Below are 15,198 nucleotides of genomic sequence, written 5' to 3'. Positions count from 1 at the left end.
TCCTGTGCTGTATTGTTCTTTGTTCTTTGTTATCAGCAAAGTGATGGCATGTGTAAAGATGCTATCAATTGGCACTTACTCACCAATAACCTGCTCACTGATGCTCAGTTTCTGTTGTCCCAGGGCCAGTTGGCTTCAGACCACATTACAGACTTGGTCTAATCATGGATGAAAGAGCGGAATTCAACAGGTGAGAGTGACTGCTTTGACATCAAGGCAGCACTTAACTGAGTTCAGCATCGTGGAGCCCTACCAAAACTGAAGAAAATGGAAATCAAGGAAAACTCTTCACTGGGTTGGAAGTGAAAGAGGATGGTTGTGGTTGTTGGAAGTCACTCATCCCAGTCCTGGGACATTGCTGTAGGAGTTCCTTAGAATAGTGTCCTAGGCCGAACCATCTTCAGCTGCTTCATCAATGACCTTCCTTCCACCATAAGGTCAGAAGTGGGAGTTTGCTGGTGATTGCACAATGTTCAGTACCATTTACAACTCCTCAGATACTGAGGCAGTTCATGTCCAGATGCAGCAGACCTGGAGATCATTCAGAGTTGTGTTGATAATAGGCGAGTAACATTCGTACCGCACAAGTGCCAGGGAATGACCATCTCCAACAAGGAACTAACGGTCTCCCACTGACATTCAATTACATTACCGTTGCTGAATTCCTCACCATCAATTTCTTGAGGAGTACCTTTGACCAGAAACTGAACTGGACCAGCCATATAAGTATGGTGACATATGCATATCAGAGAGTCAGAATTGGCTGGTGAATAACTCCCCTGCAGACTCCCCAAAGCCTGTCCACCATCTACAAGGTACAAATTGGAATGTGATGGAATACTATACATTTAACTAGATAGGTGAGACTCCAACAACACTCAAAAAGCTCAATTGCATCCAGCACAAAGCCACCTGCTTGACTGGCATCTCTTTTACACACCATCCTGGAATGATATCATTGTTCTGTAGCAATTGTGAATCAAAAACCTCGAACTCCCTAAAGCACTGTCGATGTACTTCTTCAGCATGGACTGTAGCAGTAAAGAAGTGTACTTACCACCACCTTCTCAAGAGTCATAGAATCATAGAGGTTTACAACATGGAAACAGGCCCTTCGGCCCAACTTGTCCATGCCACTCCTTTTTTAAACCACTAAGTTAGTCCCAATTGCCCGCGTTTGGCCGATATCCCTCATTAGCCATCTTACCCATGTAACTGTCGAAACGATTTTTAAAAGACAAAATTGTACCCGCCTCTACTACTACCTCTGGCAACTTATTCCAGACACTCATCACGCTCTGTGAAAGATTTGCCCCTCTGGACCCTTTTGTATCTCTCCCCTCTCATCTTAAACCTATGCCCTCTGATTTTAGACTCCACTACCTTTGGGAAAAGATATTGACTATCTAGCTGATCTATGCCCCTCATTATTTTATAGACCTCTATAAGGTCACCCCTCAGCCTCCGACGCTCCAGAGAAAAAAGTCTCAGTCTATCCAGCCTCTCCTTATAACTCAAACCATCAGGTCCCAGTAGCATCCTCGTAAATCTTTTCTGCATTCTCTCTAGTTGAATAATATCCTTTCTATAATAGGGTGACCAGAACTGTACACAGTATTCCAAGTGTGGCCTTACCAATGTATTGTACAACTTCAACAAGACGTCCTACCTCCTGTATTCAATGTTCTGACCAATGAAACCAAGCATGCCGAATGCCCTCTTCACCACTCTGTCCATCTGTGACTCCACTTTCAAGGAACCTATGAACCTGTACCCTGAGATCTCTTTGTTCTATAATTCTCCCCAACGCCCTACCATTAACTGAGTAAGTCCTGCCCTGGTTCGACCTATCAAAATGCATTTATCTAAATTAAATTCCATCTGCCATTCATCAGCCCACTGACTCAATTGATCAAGATACTGTTGAAACCCTGTTGCAATCCTAGATAACCTTCTTCACTGTCCACTATGCAACCAATCTTGGTGTCATCTACAAACTTACTAAACATGCCTCCTAAATTCTCATCCAAATCATTCATATAAATGACAAATGACAGTGGACCCAGCATTGATCCCCGAGGTACACCGCTGGTCACAGGTCTCCAGTTTGAAAAACAACCATCTACACCACTTTCTGTCTTCTGTCATCAAGCCAATTTTGTATGCATTTGGCGACCTCACCCTGGATCCTGTGAGATTTAACCTTATGCAACAACCTACCATGTGATACCTTGTGAAAGGCCTTGCTAAGGTCCATGTAAACAACATCAACTGCACTGAACTCATCTACTTTCTTAGATACCTCTTCAAAAAATTCAAATTTGTGAGACATGATTTTCCACTCACAAGCCATGCTGACTGTCCCTAATCAGTCCTTGCCTCTCTAAATGCCTGTAGATCCTTTCTCTCAGAATACCTTCTAACAACTTATCCACTACAGATGTGAGGCTCACCAGCCTGTGGTTTCCGGGCTTTTCCCGGCAGCCCTTTTTAAACAAAGGCACAACATTTGCCACCCTCCAATCTTCAGGCACCTCATCTGTGGCTGTTGATGATTCAAATATCTCTACTAGCGGACCCGCAATTTCCTCCCTAGCCTCGCACAACATCCTGGGATACATTTAATCAGGTCCCGGGGATTTATCTAGCTTGATACGCTTTAAGACTTCCAGCATCTCCTTCTCTGTTATATGCACACTCCTGAAGACATCACTATTTATTTTCCCTAACATCCATGCCTTTCTCAACAGCAAATACTGACGAGAAATATTCATTTAGGCTCTTACCCACCTCTTGTGGATCCGCACATAGATGACCTTGTTGATCCTTAAGAGGCCCTACTCTCTCCCTAGTTACTCTTTTGCCCTTTATGAATTTGTAAAAGCTCTTTGGATTCTCTTTTGCTTTATCTGCCAAAGCTATCTCGTGTCCCCTTTTTGCCCTCCTGATTTCTCTCAACTCTACTCCTACACCCTCTATACTCTTCAAGGGATGCATTTGATCCCAGCTGTCTATGCATGTCATGTGCCTCCTTCTTCTTCTTGACCAGGGCCTCAATATCCCGAGTCATCCAGGGTTCTCTACTTCTGCCAGCCTTGCCTTTCACGCTAAGAGGAATGTGCTTACCTTGAACCCTGGTTAACACACTTTTGAAAGCTTCCCACTTGTCAGACATCCCTTTGCCTGCCAACGATCTTCCCCAATTAACTTTTGAAAGTTCCTGTCTGATACCATCAAAATAGAATCCCTACAATGCAAAAGGAGGCCATTTGGCCCACCGAGCCTGCACCGACCACAATCCTACCCTGACCCTATCTCCGCAACCCTCCACATTTACCCTCTAATCTCCCTGACACTAAGGGGCAACTTAGAATGGCCAATCAACCGAACCCGCACATCTTTGGACTGTGGAAGGAAACCAGAGCACCTGGAGGAATCCCACGCAGACACGGGGAGAATGTGCAAACTCCACACAGTCACCTGAGGCGGAAACAGCACTGTGCCACCGTACTGCCCGAAGATTAATTTTCAAAGTGGAATTGGATATTGGATTGGATTGAAGTAGAAACGTTTGCAGAGAGACTGGAGAAAGTGGGGATTGTTCTCCTTACAACAGAGAAGGTTAAGGGGAGATTTAATTGAGGTGTTCAAAGTCACGAGGGATTTTGATAGATTAAATGAGATGAACCATTTCCATTGTTAGGCAGGTTGGTAACCAGAGCGACACAGGTTTAATACAGTTGGCAAAAGAGGTGAGAGGTGAAGAGGATTATTTTTTATGTAGCAAGTTATGATCCGGAAGGCACTGTCTGAAAGGGCGGTGGAAGCAGATTCAATTGTAACTTTCAAATGGAAATTGGATAAATAGTTGAAAAGGAGAAAAGGTTGATGAGGAGAATGTTGCAGGGCAATGGGGAAGAACAGAGACAGTCGGACTACTTGGTTGGCTCTTTCAAAGAGCTGGCGCTGACAGGATGGACTGAATAGCCTCGTCCTACGTTTTGTGACTCTAGGATAATTGTAGATGTGCCAGGCTGGTTGATGAAGCTGTTAAAATAGCAACAGGGAAGGGCAACAAACACTCAACTTGCCAGTGACACCAACATTTTATTCTATTCATGGGATGTAAGCAGATGATGGAATGATGTCACAAATAGACCATTCCTCATACGATCGGATTGCATACAACATGCCCATGTTAATGACCTGTCCGTCTTGGGATGATCCGTAGGGGGCGCAGCCCACAGCTTTTTCTGGCTTCACTGGTGCCAGCAATAAGGAGCCCAAATAGAAAGAATGCACTATACTTTCTTCACTCCTTAAATCATTTCCCCTCACTCACTAATATATACCAGATGTGGTTTAATGTTTGTGAGTTGTACTAATCAAGATTTCTTCAACCCATCTTGACTTCGACCTCAGTAATATAGTTTGTGACATAAGAGAGGGGAATGGATAGGTTTGGTCTGGCAGGGATAAATGTCAGACAAGAATCTGATTTCCAACACAAATCCTCTTTAACCACCCACTTTCGGCTTTAACTGAGGGCTAAAGTGGGCAGTGATCAACCTGCTCTAAGGAAATAGATTAAATATGGAGCTGCAAACCTCATTGTCATTCAGCTTTTTAACTTTAGCTTCAGTCAAATGGGGTTGCTGTACATTGGAGAAAATAGGAGCTACATCCTAAAACAGCACATGTCAGATTAGGAGCTGAATACCTTCATACCTATATCCTATATACAGCGTGTCTGCCTGAGAACACCTCAGCAATTGGGAACCAACCCACTCCTCTAAACTCATGAGACATCCACGACACCCTTTCCATCTCCAATCCATCCAAGTGTCTGACATGCTGTCCTCCACCTCTCTACTCACTATACTACAGTCACCATCATCAGAAGCTCATACCTCTCCCTGCTGGCTTCTAATCTCTGCCTCCCCATCATCAGGCCCAAATCTCTCTTCCAAGGCAAATTCACCCCCATCCCCTTCCTTGGATTTCTTTATGATATTTTCCCCCACCAAAGTCTCAGATTACTTTCCACCGGCAGCCTACCTTGTTGACCCTTTCCAATCATCTGCCCACCCTATCCCCACAATCAATCGCCTAGAACTGACCCATTCCAATCACCTGCACCCCCTCCCCCACCCCCACCACCACCCAAGCACCCTGCAGCTTTCACTTCCAGTGCGCATGCCTGAGGAATCAGGCCCAATCAGGTAGCCGCCTACTCCTCTGAACTCACCATCCACCCCTGGCCACCAATCTGACCAGGTCTCTGACCTCCCTCTCCACCTCCACCACACCACCTATGCCTTTAGTCACCATTCCCAGGCTTATCCCCTGCAAAGGCCCAAGCCACGTATCCCATCCCCCATCACCAGGCCTTGATCTCTCACTGATGTCACTGACCTCCACCCCCCACCTGATTCTTCCCCTCACCTCCCGCCAATCACTCCTCCATACCCTGTTTCCTCAAGTTCTCAGGGCTTTCCCCAACAATGGGACTGGCAACCTACCCAATCAGCAAGGGCCTAGCCCCACCCCATCCTTCGATCGACCACCTAGAATCCAAACCCTCATCTTAACCCATTCTATAATAGCTTCATACCTTCAGCCAGCCATCACCAATCAGGTACTCCTCCAGCTGGAAGCTAGGCCTGTTAGTGGCAGATGAAGAATTGTGTATGTGGAGGAATCCTGATTTCTGGATTCCTTGCACATTCCTAAAGCCTCTACCTGACTCCCAGAAGGTGAGATCGAGGTTGCTAGATTTTTATCATCTTATTAGTACACTTGTACGAGTTTGTATTATTGAACAAGATCTGATGTTGATGTTTCAATAATGTTTAAATCCAGATGTTGATTCTTGTATCCATCTTTAAATTGGGCGAGGTTTCTTAAATTTCTGCAGTTTCTTTTATTGCATGGATTTAAGATTATTAAAAAATTGATAAACATTTCCATTAATTATTCAATAGATCACAGTGAAAGTCAATAAACTGGTTTCCAATGAATTTCTGTGATCAAGTATCCTGCATGTGAAACAATAAAATAGTGAAGATATATTTAGCTGCTGTTTTTATTTTAGTAGGTGAAGCACATGTACTCAACACTCAAGATCTTGTTTGGTTTGAAGTACATTATAAGAGTCCTGTGCATCTGAAGATGCTGTTCCTTTTCCAGCCACAGCTCTATAAGTGCATGAACTCAGCTAATGGTAGCATTATACACCCTCTGGTCGCTGAGGCAGGCATAAACCATAAACCTGCATTTCATCCAAGAAACCTTCTCCTCTCCAACTGACAGCCTGAAATGCAAAAGATAAAATAATTACTTAAAACACAGTGAATTCTAGTAGCAGAATCATCCTCTTGATGTTCGAGATAAACAACTTTAAACCAAGCGTGGAGCCAGGTAAAAGCATGTGGGAAGAAGATTGCTCCATAGAGGAGGCCGTGAAAAAGACAGCTACATAATTGGTTTATACCCACTAGTTTTTTTCCAATCCCCAGAACTACAACACTCAACGTATTGCAACTAAAGAAACGTGCACAAAAGTGTGGATAGAGACTAGGCCAAGAGCTACATGAGCTGGATGCGGCCCTTCCTTGAACATCACTTACTTAGCAATTCTGCTAGAAAATACAAGCAGATTCTGAGAACAATGGGAAAGATTTTCATGGCCGATATTCAAAATGACAATAATGATGTTACTGCAGGAGCCCTTCAGGCAAATGAGTCTCATACCAAGAGGCCTTAGAGGCTCCTCAGACTAAATTCTGAATAACTGTTCAGCAGTACTGGTGCAATTAGCAAAACCATCTTGCCATCAAGGAACAAAGGTCCCCAACAAAGCATCCAGACTTTGAAAATTGGTGTATAATGCCAGTTTTACATGAATTTGGCATGCACAACACTGCCCATCATATGTGGTTAGAAATCAAAAGAGAATCTAGGGCTCATGCCTGAAACAAGTGGCTGATCCTTTGTAGGTGCAAAGGAGGGGCCTGATACCTGTTTGATCCCTTTGTTATTAATTAGGTTTGCCCTGATTGTACCAGCTGGCTGTGTTCAGAAAAATGGGGCTACATGTGCCCCAGGAGGCCTGCAAATTGAAGTTTTAAAAAAATGTATGGCTGAATGTGAAGCTGGGAAGTTCTTCTTTCCCAGTTATGTCCCTCACTCTTGGCCTTTTCCCTATCATTATTATGATATAAAGACACCAATCTGATGCACCATTGATTACGCAAAGACTCGTTGTTGCGAAATAACAGGCTTTTATTAACAAAAGAACTGGAGCACATCTGAACCGATAGCTAATCCGAACTGAGGCAAAAGGGACGGAGAGCAGTCACCTTTATATCCCGAGAAAGGCGGAGCCCCGGATTGAGGCAGCAGGGGCGTGTCTGGGCATATCACATAAACAGTTAACTACAGTGGTTCACCACACAATCATTCATAAGGGATTGGTAATCACTTGTGGGTTCACTTATTTAGACTAGAAACCGAGGTGCATGGATATAAAAGATATAAAGATGTGTATTCTGTTTTAAAGCAAAGATCTTGCGCATTTAAAGATCTTGTTTGGTTTGAAGTACATTATAAAAGTCCTGTGCATCTGAAAATGCTGTTCCTTTTCTAGCCACAGCTCTATAAGCGCATGAACTCAGCTAATGGTAGCATTATACACCCTCTGGTCACTGAGGCAGGCATAAACCAAAACTGGATCAGATGACACACTTCCATTCCTAGTGATGTTATGCTGCAATCCCTTAAAGAACATAAGAGCTAGCAGCAGGAGTGGGCAATTCAGCCTTTTTTTTAGCTGGATTTTCAAAATGCATCTCCCACACTTTGAGCACTTCAGAGTGCCCTAGACCATTCTAGGCTCCGCCCACCACTTTTCAGAGTGAATCACAGCTGGGCGCTTCCACCTCCGATGTGCATCCTGGGCAGCGCCTAGGCGAAGCAGTAGGCCACATAAGATTAGAAAGTTGTAGGGTCACTAAAAAGGCACAGTGAAGGTTAGGGTTAAGGTTTTTGTAAATGTTGAGATCACCATTAGATTTTTTTTGCACGTCGCAGCTGTGACTAATCTGTCTCTGAGTGTACCCCGATCACACGCATCGAGGCATGGACTGCTGTGCTGTGTGACAACAGCCCCTCGGTCAAAAGTTACAGACCGCATGTCCTGCCCAGGGGGCACCCCCGACCTCCTGGGGAGCCTCCATGGCCTACCATCACTCCAGCGGTGTCGGCCGCAGGTTCCCCGATAGTGGGGAGCTGTTGTACACCCCGCTGGAGTGAACCACTCCTGGCGGGCGGGGTGGGGGGATGCTAACGGGCCTGGAAACTCCAGTCCCGGATTTTAATATTTAAATCAGCTAACGACTCCGCAAATCCTGTCCCCGGAGACGCGCGGACGCCATGGCGCCCAGTGGGGAACCCGCTAAACGGCCTCCGTTGATGTCTCCCAGCTCGTTGCACTGCTCTAGCAACAGGCTGGGAAAATCGCCCCCATTTATATTATTGAAATACATGTATTTTTACCTTTACTTTATTTGTAAAAGTGAAGGGTTGAGTTCAAAGAATTTGTCTACGGTTTAATTGTCTCATTTTTATAGAGGCCTATCGAAAATGAAAGAAAGGTTTGAAAGTGGATGTCAGAAGAGCACAAAAAAGCAGCACATTGAAGGGCAACTAAAACAATGACTGAACATTGACAGTTATTTCTCTGTAAAAAAGAAGGGACCTCGTACTCAAGACAGCTAGTTTAGCCAGGAGCAACCACATGCATTCACCTCTTCTTCAAGTATATTTTAAAGTGAAACTAAACTGAAGTTTTTCCCCTTATAAATTAAGCTTGAACTTAAAGCTATACCATACTCCTAACACCCATAAATGCAATCATTGACCAAGTCTAAGTTTCTGCCTAACCAAAGGGGAGTGACTGCCTCCTGGAACAATGTGTGCAAGTAATACCCCTCCCTTCTACTCCCCCACCCCCTGATGTCCCGCAAAGGCTGCAACTTAGACTCCAGCTCAGCAACTCAAAGCTGAAGTTGCCTAAGCTCCAGATTCTCACTGCAGATATTTTTTCAGGATTACAATGGATTCCACAAATTCACACATGCTGCAGTCTTGGCACACCTCCAGCCTTGCCATTTCTGTCCAATCTTACTTAGTTAAGTTTGAAAAATTAATTATTGGGATGTGGATGTCGCTGACTGGGGCAGAATTTATTTCCCATCCCCAATTGCCCTTGAGAAGGGGTGACGAGCTGTCTCCTTAAACCACTGCAGTCCATGTCATGTAGGTACACCCACAATGCTGTTAGGAAGTTCCAGGATTTTAACCCAAAGACAGTGACAAAACAGTGATATATTTCCAAGTCAGCATGGTGCTAGCTTGGAGGGGAATTTCCAGGTAATGGTGTTCCAATGTGCCAACTGCCCTTGCCCTTCTACATGATAGTGACTCTTAGTTGGAAGGTGCTAAGAAGGCTTGGTCAGTTCCTTCAGTGCACCCAGTGGATGATACACATTGCTGCCGTTGTGTATCAGTGGTGGGGAGTGAATGTTTGTGGATGGCGTACCAATCAAGCAAGCTGCTTTGTCCTGGATGGTGTCAAGATTCATGAGTGTTGTTGGGAGCTGCACTCATCCAGGTAAGTGGAGATATACCATCACACTCATGACTTGTAGATGGGGAACAGGGTTAGGGAGTCAAGAGATGAGTTAAGCACCACAAGATTTCTAACCTCTGCCCTGCTCTTGTAATCACAGTATTTATATGGCTAGTCCAGTTCAGTTTCTGGTCAATGGTAACCCCCGGGATATTGTTTGGAGATTCAGCGATGGTAATGCCATTGAATGTCAAGGGGTGATGGTTAGATTCTCATTACCTAGCACTTGTATGGCATGTATGTTATTTGTCTTGTCGGGCCAAGCCTGGATAGTTTCCAGGTTCTGCTGCATTTAGACATGGTCTGCTTCAGTATCTCAAGTCACAAATGGTGCTGAATATTGTGAATTCGTCAGGGAACTTCCTCACTTCTCAGCTTATGATGGAAGTAAGCTCACTAATGAAGCAGTTTAAGATGGTTGGGGCAAGGACACTACCCTGATTAACTAATTAATCAAATTGTTAATTTACACCAATAATTGAAAGTTGCACTCACCTAGCTTGGAGGCAAGGAAGGAAACTCACCAACAGCTAGAGGCTGAAGAAAGTCTTTGCCCCTCTGCCTCAAATTCCAACCTGAAATAAATTCCTAACTCCTTATCAAAACAACACCTCACTCTAGTGTCTGCGCACGCCATTCTGTCTAAAAGTAAGTTTCAGTACTAATGGAACTACCAGACTTTTGTAAAAACCCATCTGGTTCAGGGAAGGAAATCTGCTGCTCCAGCCTGGTCTTGCCTTCAGACACAGGAATGCTGTTGACTCTTAACTGCCCTCTGAAATGGCCTGGCAAACCACTCAATTGTATCAAATTGATACAGAAAAGTTGTAGCTCAAGAAGGTGACTCACCGCCACCTTCTCAAGGGCAATTATGGATGGGCAATAAATGCTAGCCTTGCCAGCAACACTCAAGTCCCACATATGAATGCAAAATAAAAAATTCTAATTTGATTTCAGTGGGAAAGCCATTGACCAGAAACTGAACTGGACCAGCTATCTAAATTCATACACAATTAGAAAAATAAATTTCACTGTTTGATCCTTTTCTTACACATACCTTATCAGTTACAGTGGCCAAGTCATCACTTCCGGTGTACATTGAGTCTAAGATGAGGACTTGCGTGGCATTCGGGTCGTTACTCATTGCTATCCCCAGCAAAATGTATGCCTTAGGTTCAGAAACTGATTTATTCAATAACAGCAAAAGTAAGAACATCAATCGTTAAAGAATCAATATATAAATCTAATCATCATGAAGTTCAACATGCTTTCTACAGTTCGGCAATAAATAAAATTTTTAAAACACATCCTAAAGTTAGCCATTTAATTTTGAACTTTCTTCAAAACACATCTTTTTTTAATATCAAGAGCTGCTAAATAAAAGTTTGATTATTATTTTTGCCATGGCTGTAGAAAAGTGTCCATATTTATTGCTTCTCTCGAGTAACAGCTAATTATTTTTATGTCAAAGTAATTTGAAATGTATCCAAATTATATGACACACAATAAGATAGCTCTCTATAAAAGTGCAGAATTTATCAAAATAAATCAAAATAAATTTATCAAAATAAATACATGTGTAATTTTTTTTAAATGTTCAGAAGTTAAGAAAAAGAAATAAGGAAATGGCAAACTTACAAAACATAACTGGAGTTCCGTGGTCTTGAAAATGAGAAGTAAGGTTCAGTTCTTTAGCAAAACCTGCCCTGTAAAAATCAAAGTATTTAACTTGCTTTCTATAATCTATGTTATTTTTGGGGAGGAGAGCAGAAATCGGAAGGGATGAAGTGGCCTGGGTGGGATTGTTGTTGGTGCAGGCTTGATGGGCTGAATGATCTCCTTCTGCACTTTAGGGATTGTATGATTCTATGATTCAATATCTCTGTGGACATATACCCTTTTTCAGAATTAGTTAGCACAAGAAGAGATACGCTTTTTTGGCTACTAGATTTCCAGGCTTTTTACACTCCTGCCAGCGATTCCGACTGCAGTTTCCAGAGAAGGATATATCTTCAAACAGCAGAACTTCAAAGAAGTAAACCCAGTCCCTGGCAGTTTCCAGTCTCCAGATTTCAGGAACAGAAAGGGATACCTTTATCTGCAGCTTCCAAATAGCCACTCACATGCAGCAGACTCTCAGAGAAAAATCCATTCCCAAACAACAGAATCTCAGAGAAAGAGACTTATTTCCTGGCAGATTACAGTCTCCAACTTCAGAGAGAGGGAAAGAAGGCACTGCTCTCTAACAACTCAAACAGTATCTGACTTCATTCTTCTGTAAAAGCCTAGCTCCACCTAGTTAAATGATCTTACCTGTCAATCAACCTAATGAAGCCCTACTCTGCAAAGCCCCAGGGGAACACAACAACAGCATCAGTCCAGATTAAAACAAACATTCTAGCAAACATTAGGGGCAAGTATGCTGCTGAAGGAACAATACAGTGCTGTCATGTACAGACAAAATGGATCTGATAATAAAAAAACAAACTGCTACAACAAATCCTGCACAAGAAACATGACAAATACATTTCTTAAAGGCTCAATATCTTTATCAAAAGTATCACAGTATTGAACAATCTGAGAAGGGATAACCCTTTTACAATGATGACCTGGCAGCTATGGTCATTTTTGTTCAGAATATTTTAAAGGGTGCCTCACAGCTTGTAGGACAAATCAAACCCAGCCAATTATGGGGGCAATCTTACTGGCTTATCACACTGTCAATCGGCAAGGTGAGCCGGTAAGATTGGGCAAGAAGTGAAAAATCGGATTCGCACCCGTTTTCTCGCCGCTCGTGATGTTACTGGCCCCATCCAGGTGTGAGGCTGATTTAAATATTTATTAGGTAATTTTAATCTGATAAGTGAGTCCTGGACGCTATCATTCAGTCCCATTAGTCTTTACCTGCCCACCAGTCGAGGTCCTCACTTGCAAGGATCACATTTGGTCCCCACCAACAGGGACCTGACATGATGGCCTCGCCAGTGGAACTGGAGGCCATTGGAGTTCGGGGGTAGGGCTGGGCTGGGCTGTGCCCCTTAGGCAGTGCCAGCCTGACACCCTGGTGGTGCAAGCCTGGCATCCTGGCACTGCCCACTGGGCTGTGCCAAGAGAGAGAAGCCTCAGGGGATGGCAGGGCCTGAAGGGGTGGGCCCATGATGGGGAGGCAGGGGGTGCTCCGCAGGGGAGGGTACTTGTATCAAGGGAGAGGGGATTGGCAAGGGTGATCGGCAGGGAGATTGGGGGCAACGATCGGCGAGGGCGGCAATGGGGGGGGGCAATAACCGGGGATGCGATTGGGGTTGGGGGTAATATACAGGATGTGGAGATGCCGGCGTTGGACTGGGGTAAGCACAGTAAGAAGTCTCACAACACCAGGTTAAAGTCCAACAGGTTTATTTGGTAGCAAATACCATAATATACCGTAATATACAGGGGCAGAGACGGGGGCATGAATAGGCTCCGTCCACTCTCCCCGCTGGAGAGAATCACATTTTGCCTAATTTTTTTTCTAAGTATCATAAGATAGCGTCTGGGAGCTCGCCAAAAAAATATTGGGTGCGAGTCTCTCACATTTTTACGCTGGTTCAGCACTTCGAAGTTTTCTCGTAAGTTCGCCCCCTCTTGTTTTAATTTAATTAATATCCTTCCCTCCATCATAAGATCGGAAATGGGGATATTCACTGATAATTGCCCAATGTTCAGTATCATTCATGATTCCTTAAATTCTGAAGCAGTTCATATCCATATGCAGCAAGACGTGAACAACATTCTGCCTTGGGCTGATAAGTAACAAGTAACATTTGCACCATTCAGGTACAAGGCATGACCATCTCCAAGAGAAAGTCTAAAGCTTTGTTTACTTTAAACAAAGAATTACTGGTCCCTAACCAGATTATAACAGTTTCAAAAGTTTGAAAAGTTTTTAATAAAAGATAGTTTCCAGAAGTTAGTAGATTGATAAAATATGGCAGGAATGAAGGATTATCTCTGTAAAAACAAAAGGGATATTCGGAGAATCTTATGATATAGAGGATTATTATAAGGTTGAAAGCTTCACTTTGAGTAGCTTAAAACTAGTGATTGATAGTAGGTAAGTATTCACAAAGGGAGAATATAATCAGCCACTGCAAAAAGACATGGAAATGGAATTAAAGAAATCAACTCTAGATGATAAGCTGGCACAGGTACAAATTTTCAGATAGTCTTCTTTTGTGCTGATACTTCTATGCTTATGTCAAAATCAAGCTAAAATAAAGGGGTACTTAAAATGGTGCATAAATCTTTTCTCTGTAGTTCACAACAGATGTGTATACATGTATTCACACCATATGACTGGAAGTCTTGTGGCACAGTGAGTAGCATCTCCCTGAGTCAGAAGGTCGAGTTCAAGTGCTATTCCAGGACTGGATGGCCAAGGAACCTTGGCCAAACAGGTTATGAACCAACTTGTAAATCTTACCAACATATGGCAATGTCAGGGAATAAGCGTAGGAAATTCATTGTCAACCATGTAATAGAAAGAAAATTGGAGAATTGATAATCATTATTCATAGCTCTGGACTTCAAGGTGTAAATAAAAGTGCATATTGCCAATACAAATTGGAGTCCTTAAGGCCGGGGCTGGCTGTAGGATTGTGGATGGTTAACTGGCAGGATGGATAAGATAGATACCACAATAATAGAGATTAATCCCTATTCTTGCTAGGGTGGATTTGGGACCTGTCTCCCTGCCTACCCGTGGTGGAAGTTGTGGTGCTATGGGTTGGACTCGCCTTTGGGAAAAGAATTCAAGAAAAACAGGTAACTGCACAACAAGCTTTAACTGTTTATAGTCATTTGCAGTGAAAGACAGACCAAAATGTTTTTCTTACCGGACGTCTATGTTGAAAGCTGAAATATTAAATAACTTTAGTAGTCCTATTATCTGGTCCCCATGAAGCCATCCTTTTATTCCTACAAGATTGACAAATTCGTCATCAATTTTTGTCACCATCTGAAATTGCAAAAAGAAAACAGCTTATAAAGTAGCAATCCTTGCAAGAGTCATAATAAAAATGAGCAGAAAACATGGAGCATGCATGCATAGTTCGAACTTTATTCATTCCTTATTTGAGGAAGCAGAGGTAGTTTTAAATAATCTATGTTTATGTTGTTCAATATTAGAAATAAGGTAAAGATTTAAATGAGTTTAATTTAGTATGTAAAAAAAGCTAAAACTCTAGTTGAACTCATGTGAAACAAAGATATTTGTATGTATGGGGGTTTTTGGTTTCAATTTAAAATGTGCCGATATAGTACTTGGAGTTTACGTGTGAAAGGTAAACAAGAACTTGGAGAAAGAATGAACTGTTGCTTAGCAACCAGGGGCACCTTTTAGGGAAAACACCTATTTGTCGATGGTGGAGGGATTGAATGTTTGTGCAAAAGGTAGCAATCAAGTGGGCTGCTTTGTCCTGGATGGTATAAAGTTTCTTGAGTGTTGTTGGAGCTGAACTCATCCAGAC

General features: G+C 43.0%; 2 protein-coding genes across 2 annotated transcripts in view; both read right to left on the bottom strand.

The window, feature by feature from the left end:
* LOC144495222 (ufm1-specific protease 2-like) overlaps nt 1-10,835 on the bottom strand; it is a 76,265-nt gene extending 65,430 nt beyond the window's left edge. The window contains exons 1-2 of the mRNA XM_078215290.1: nt 10,749-10,835; nt 4,608-4,685 (exon numbers count right to left, since the gene is read on the bottom strand). Of these exons, the coding sequence (XP_078071416.1) occupies nt 4,608-4,685; nt 10,749-10,835 (165 nt within the window). The remainder of the gene's footprint in view (nt 1-4,607; nt 4,686-10,748) is intronic.
* Nucleotides 10,836-13,811: 2,976 nt separating this feature from the next.
* LOC144495221 (ufm1-specific protease 2-like) overlaps nt 13,812-15,198 on the bottom strand; it is a 52,305-nt gene continuing 50,918 nt past the window's right edge. Inside the window, exons 9-10 of the mRNA XM_078215289.1 lie at nt 14,566-14,687; nt 13,812-13,818 (exon numbers count right to left, since the gene is read on the bottom strand). Of these exons, the coding sequence (XP_078071415.1) occupies nt 13,812-13,818; nt 14,566-14,687 (129 nt within the window). The remainder of the gene's footprint in view (nt 13,819-14,565; nt 14,688-15,198) is intronic.

Source organism: Mustelus asterias, chromosome 6, assembly GCF_964213995.1.
Source record: "Mustelus asterias chromosome 6, sMusAst1.hap1.1, whole genome shotgun sequence".
Taxonomy (NCBI): domain Eukaryota; kingdom Metazoa; phylum Chordata; class Chondrichthyes; order Carcharhiniformes; family Triakidae; genus Mustelus; species Mustelus asterias.
This window is presented reverse-complemented; position numbering and strand designations above follow the sequence as displayed.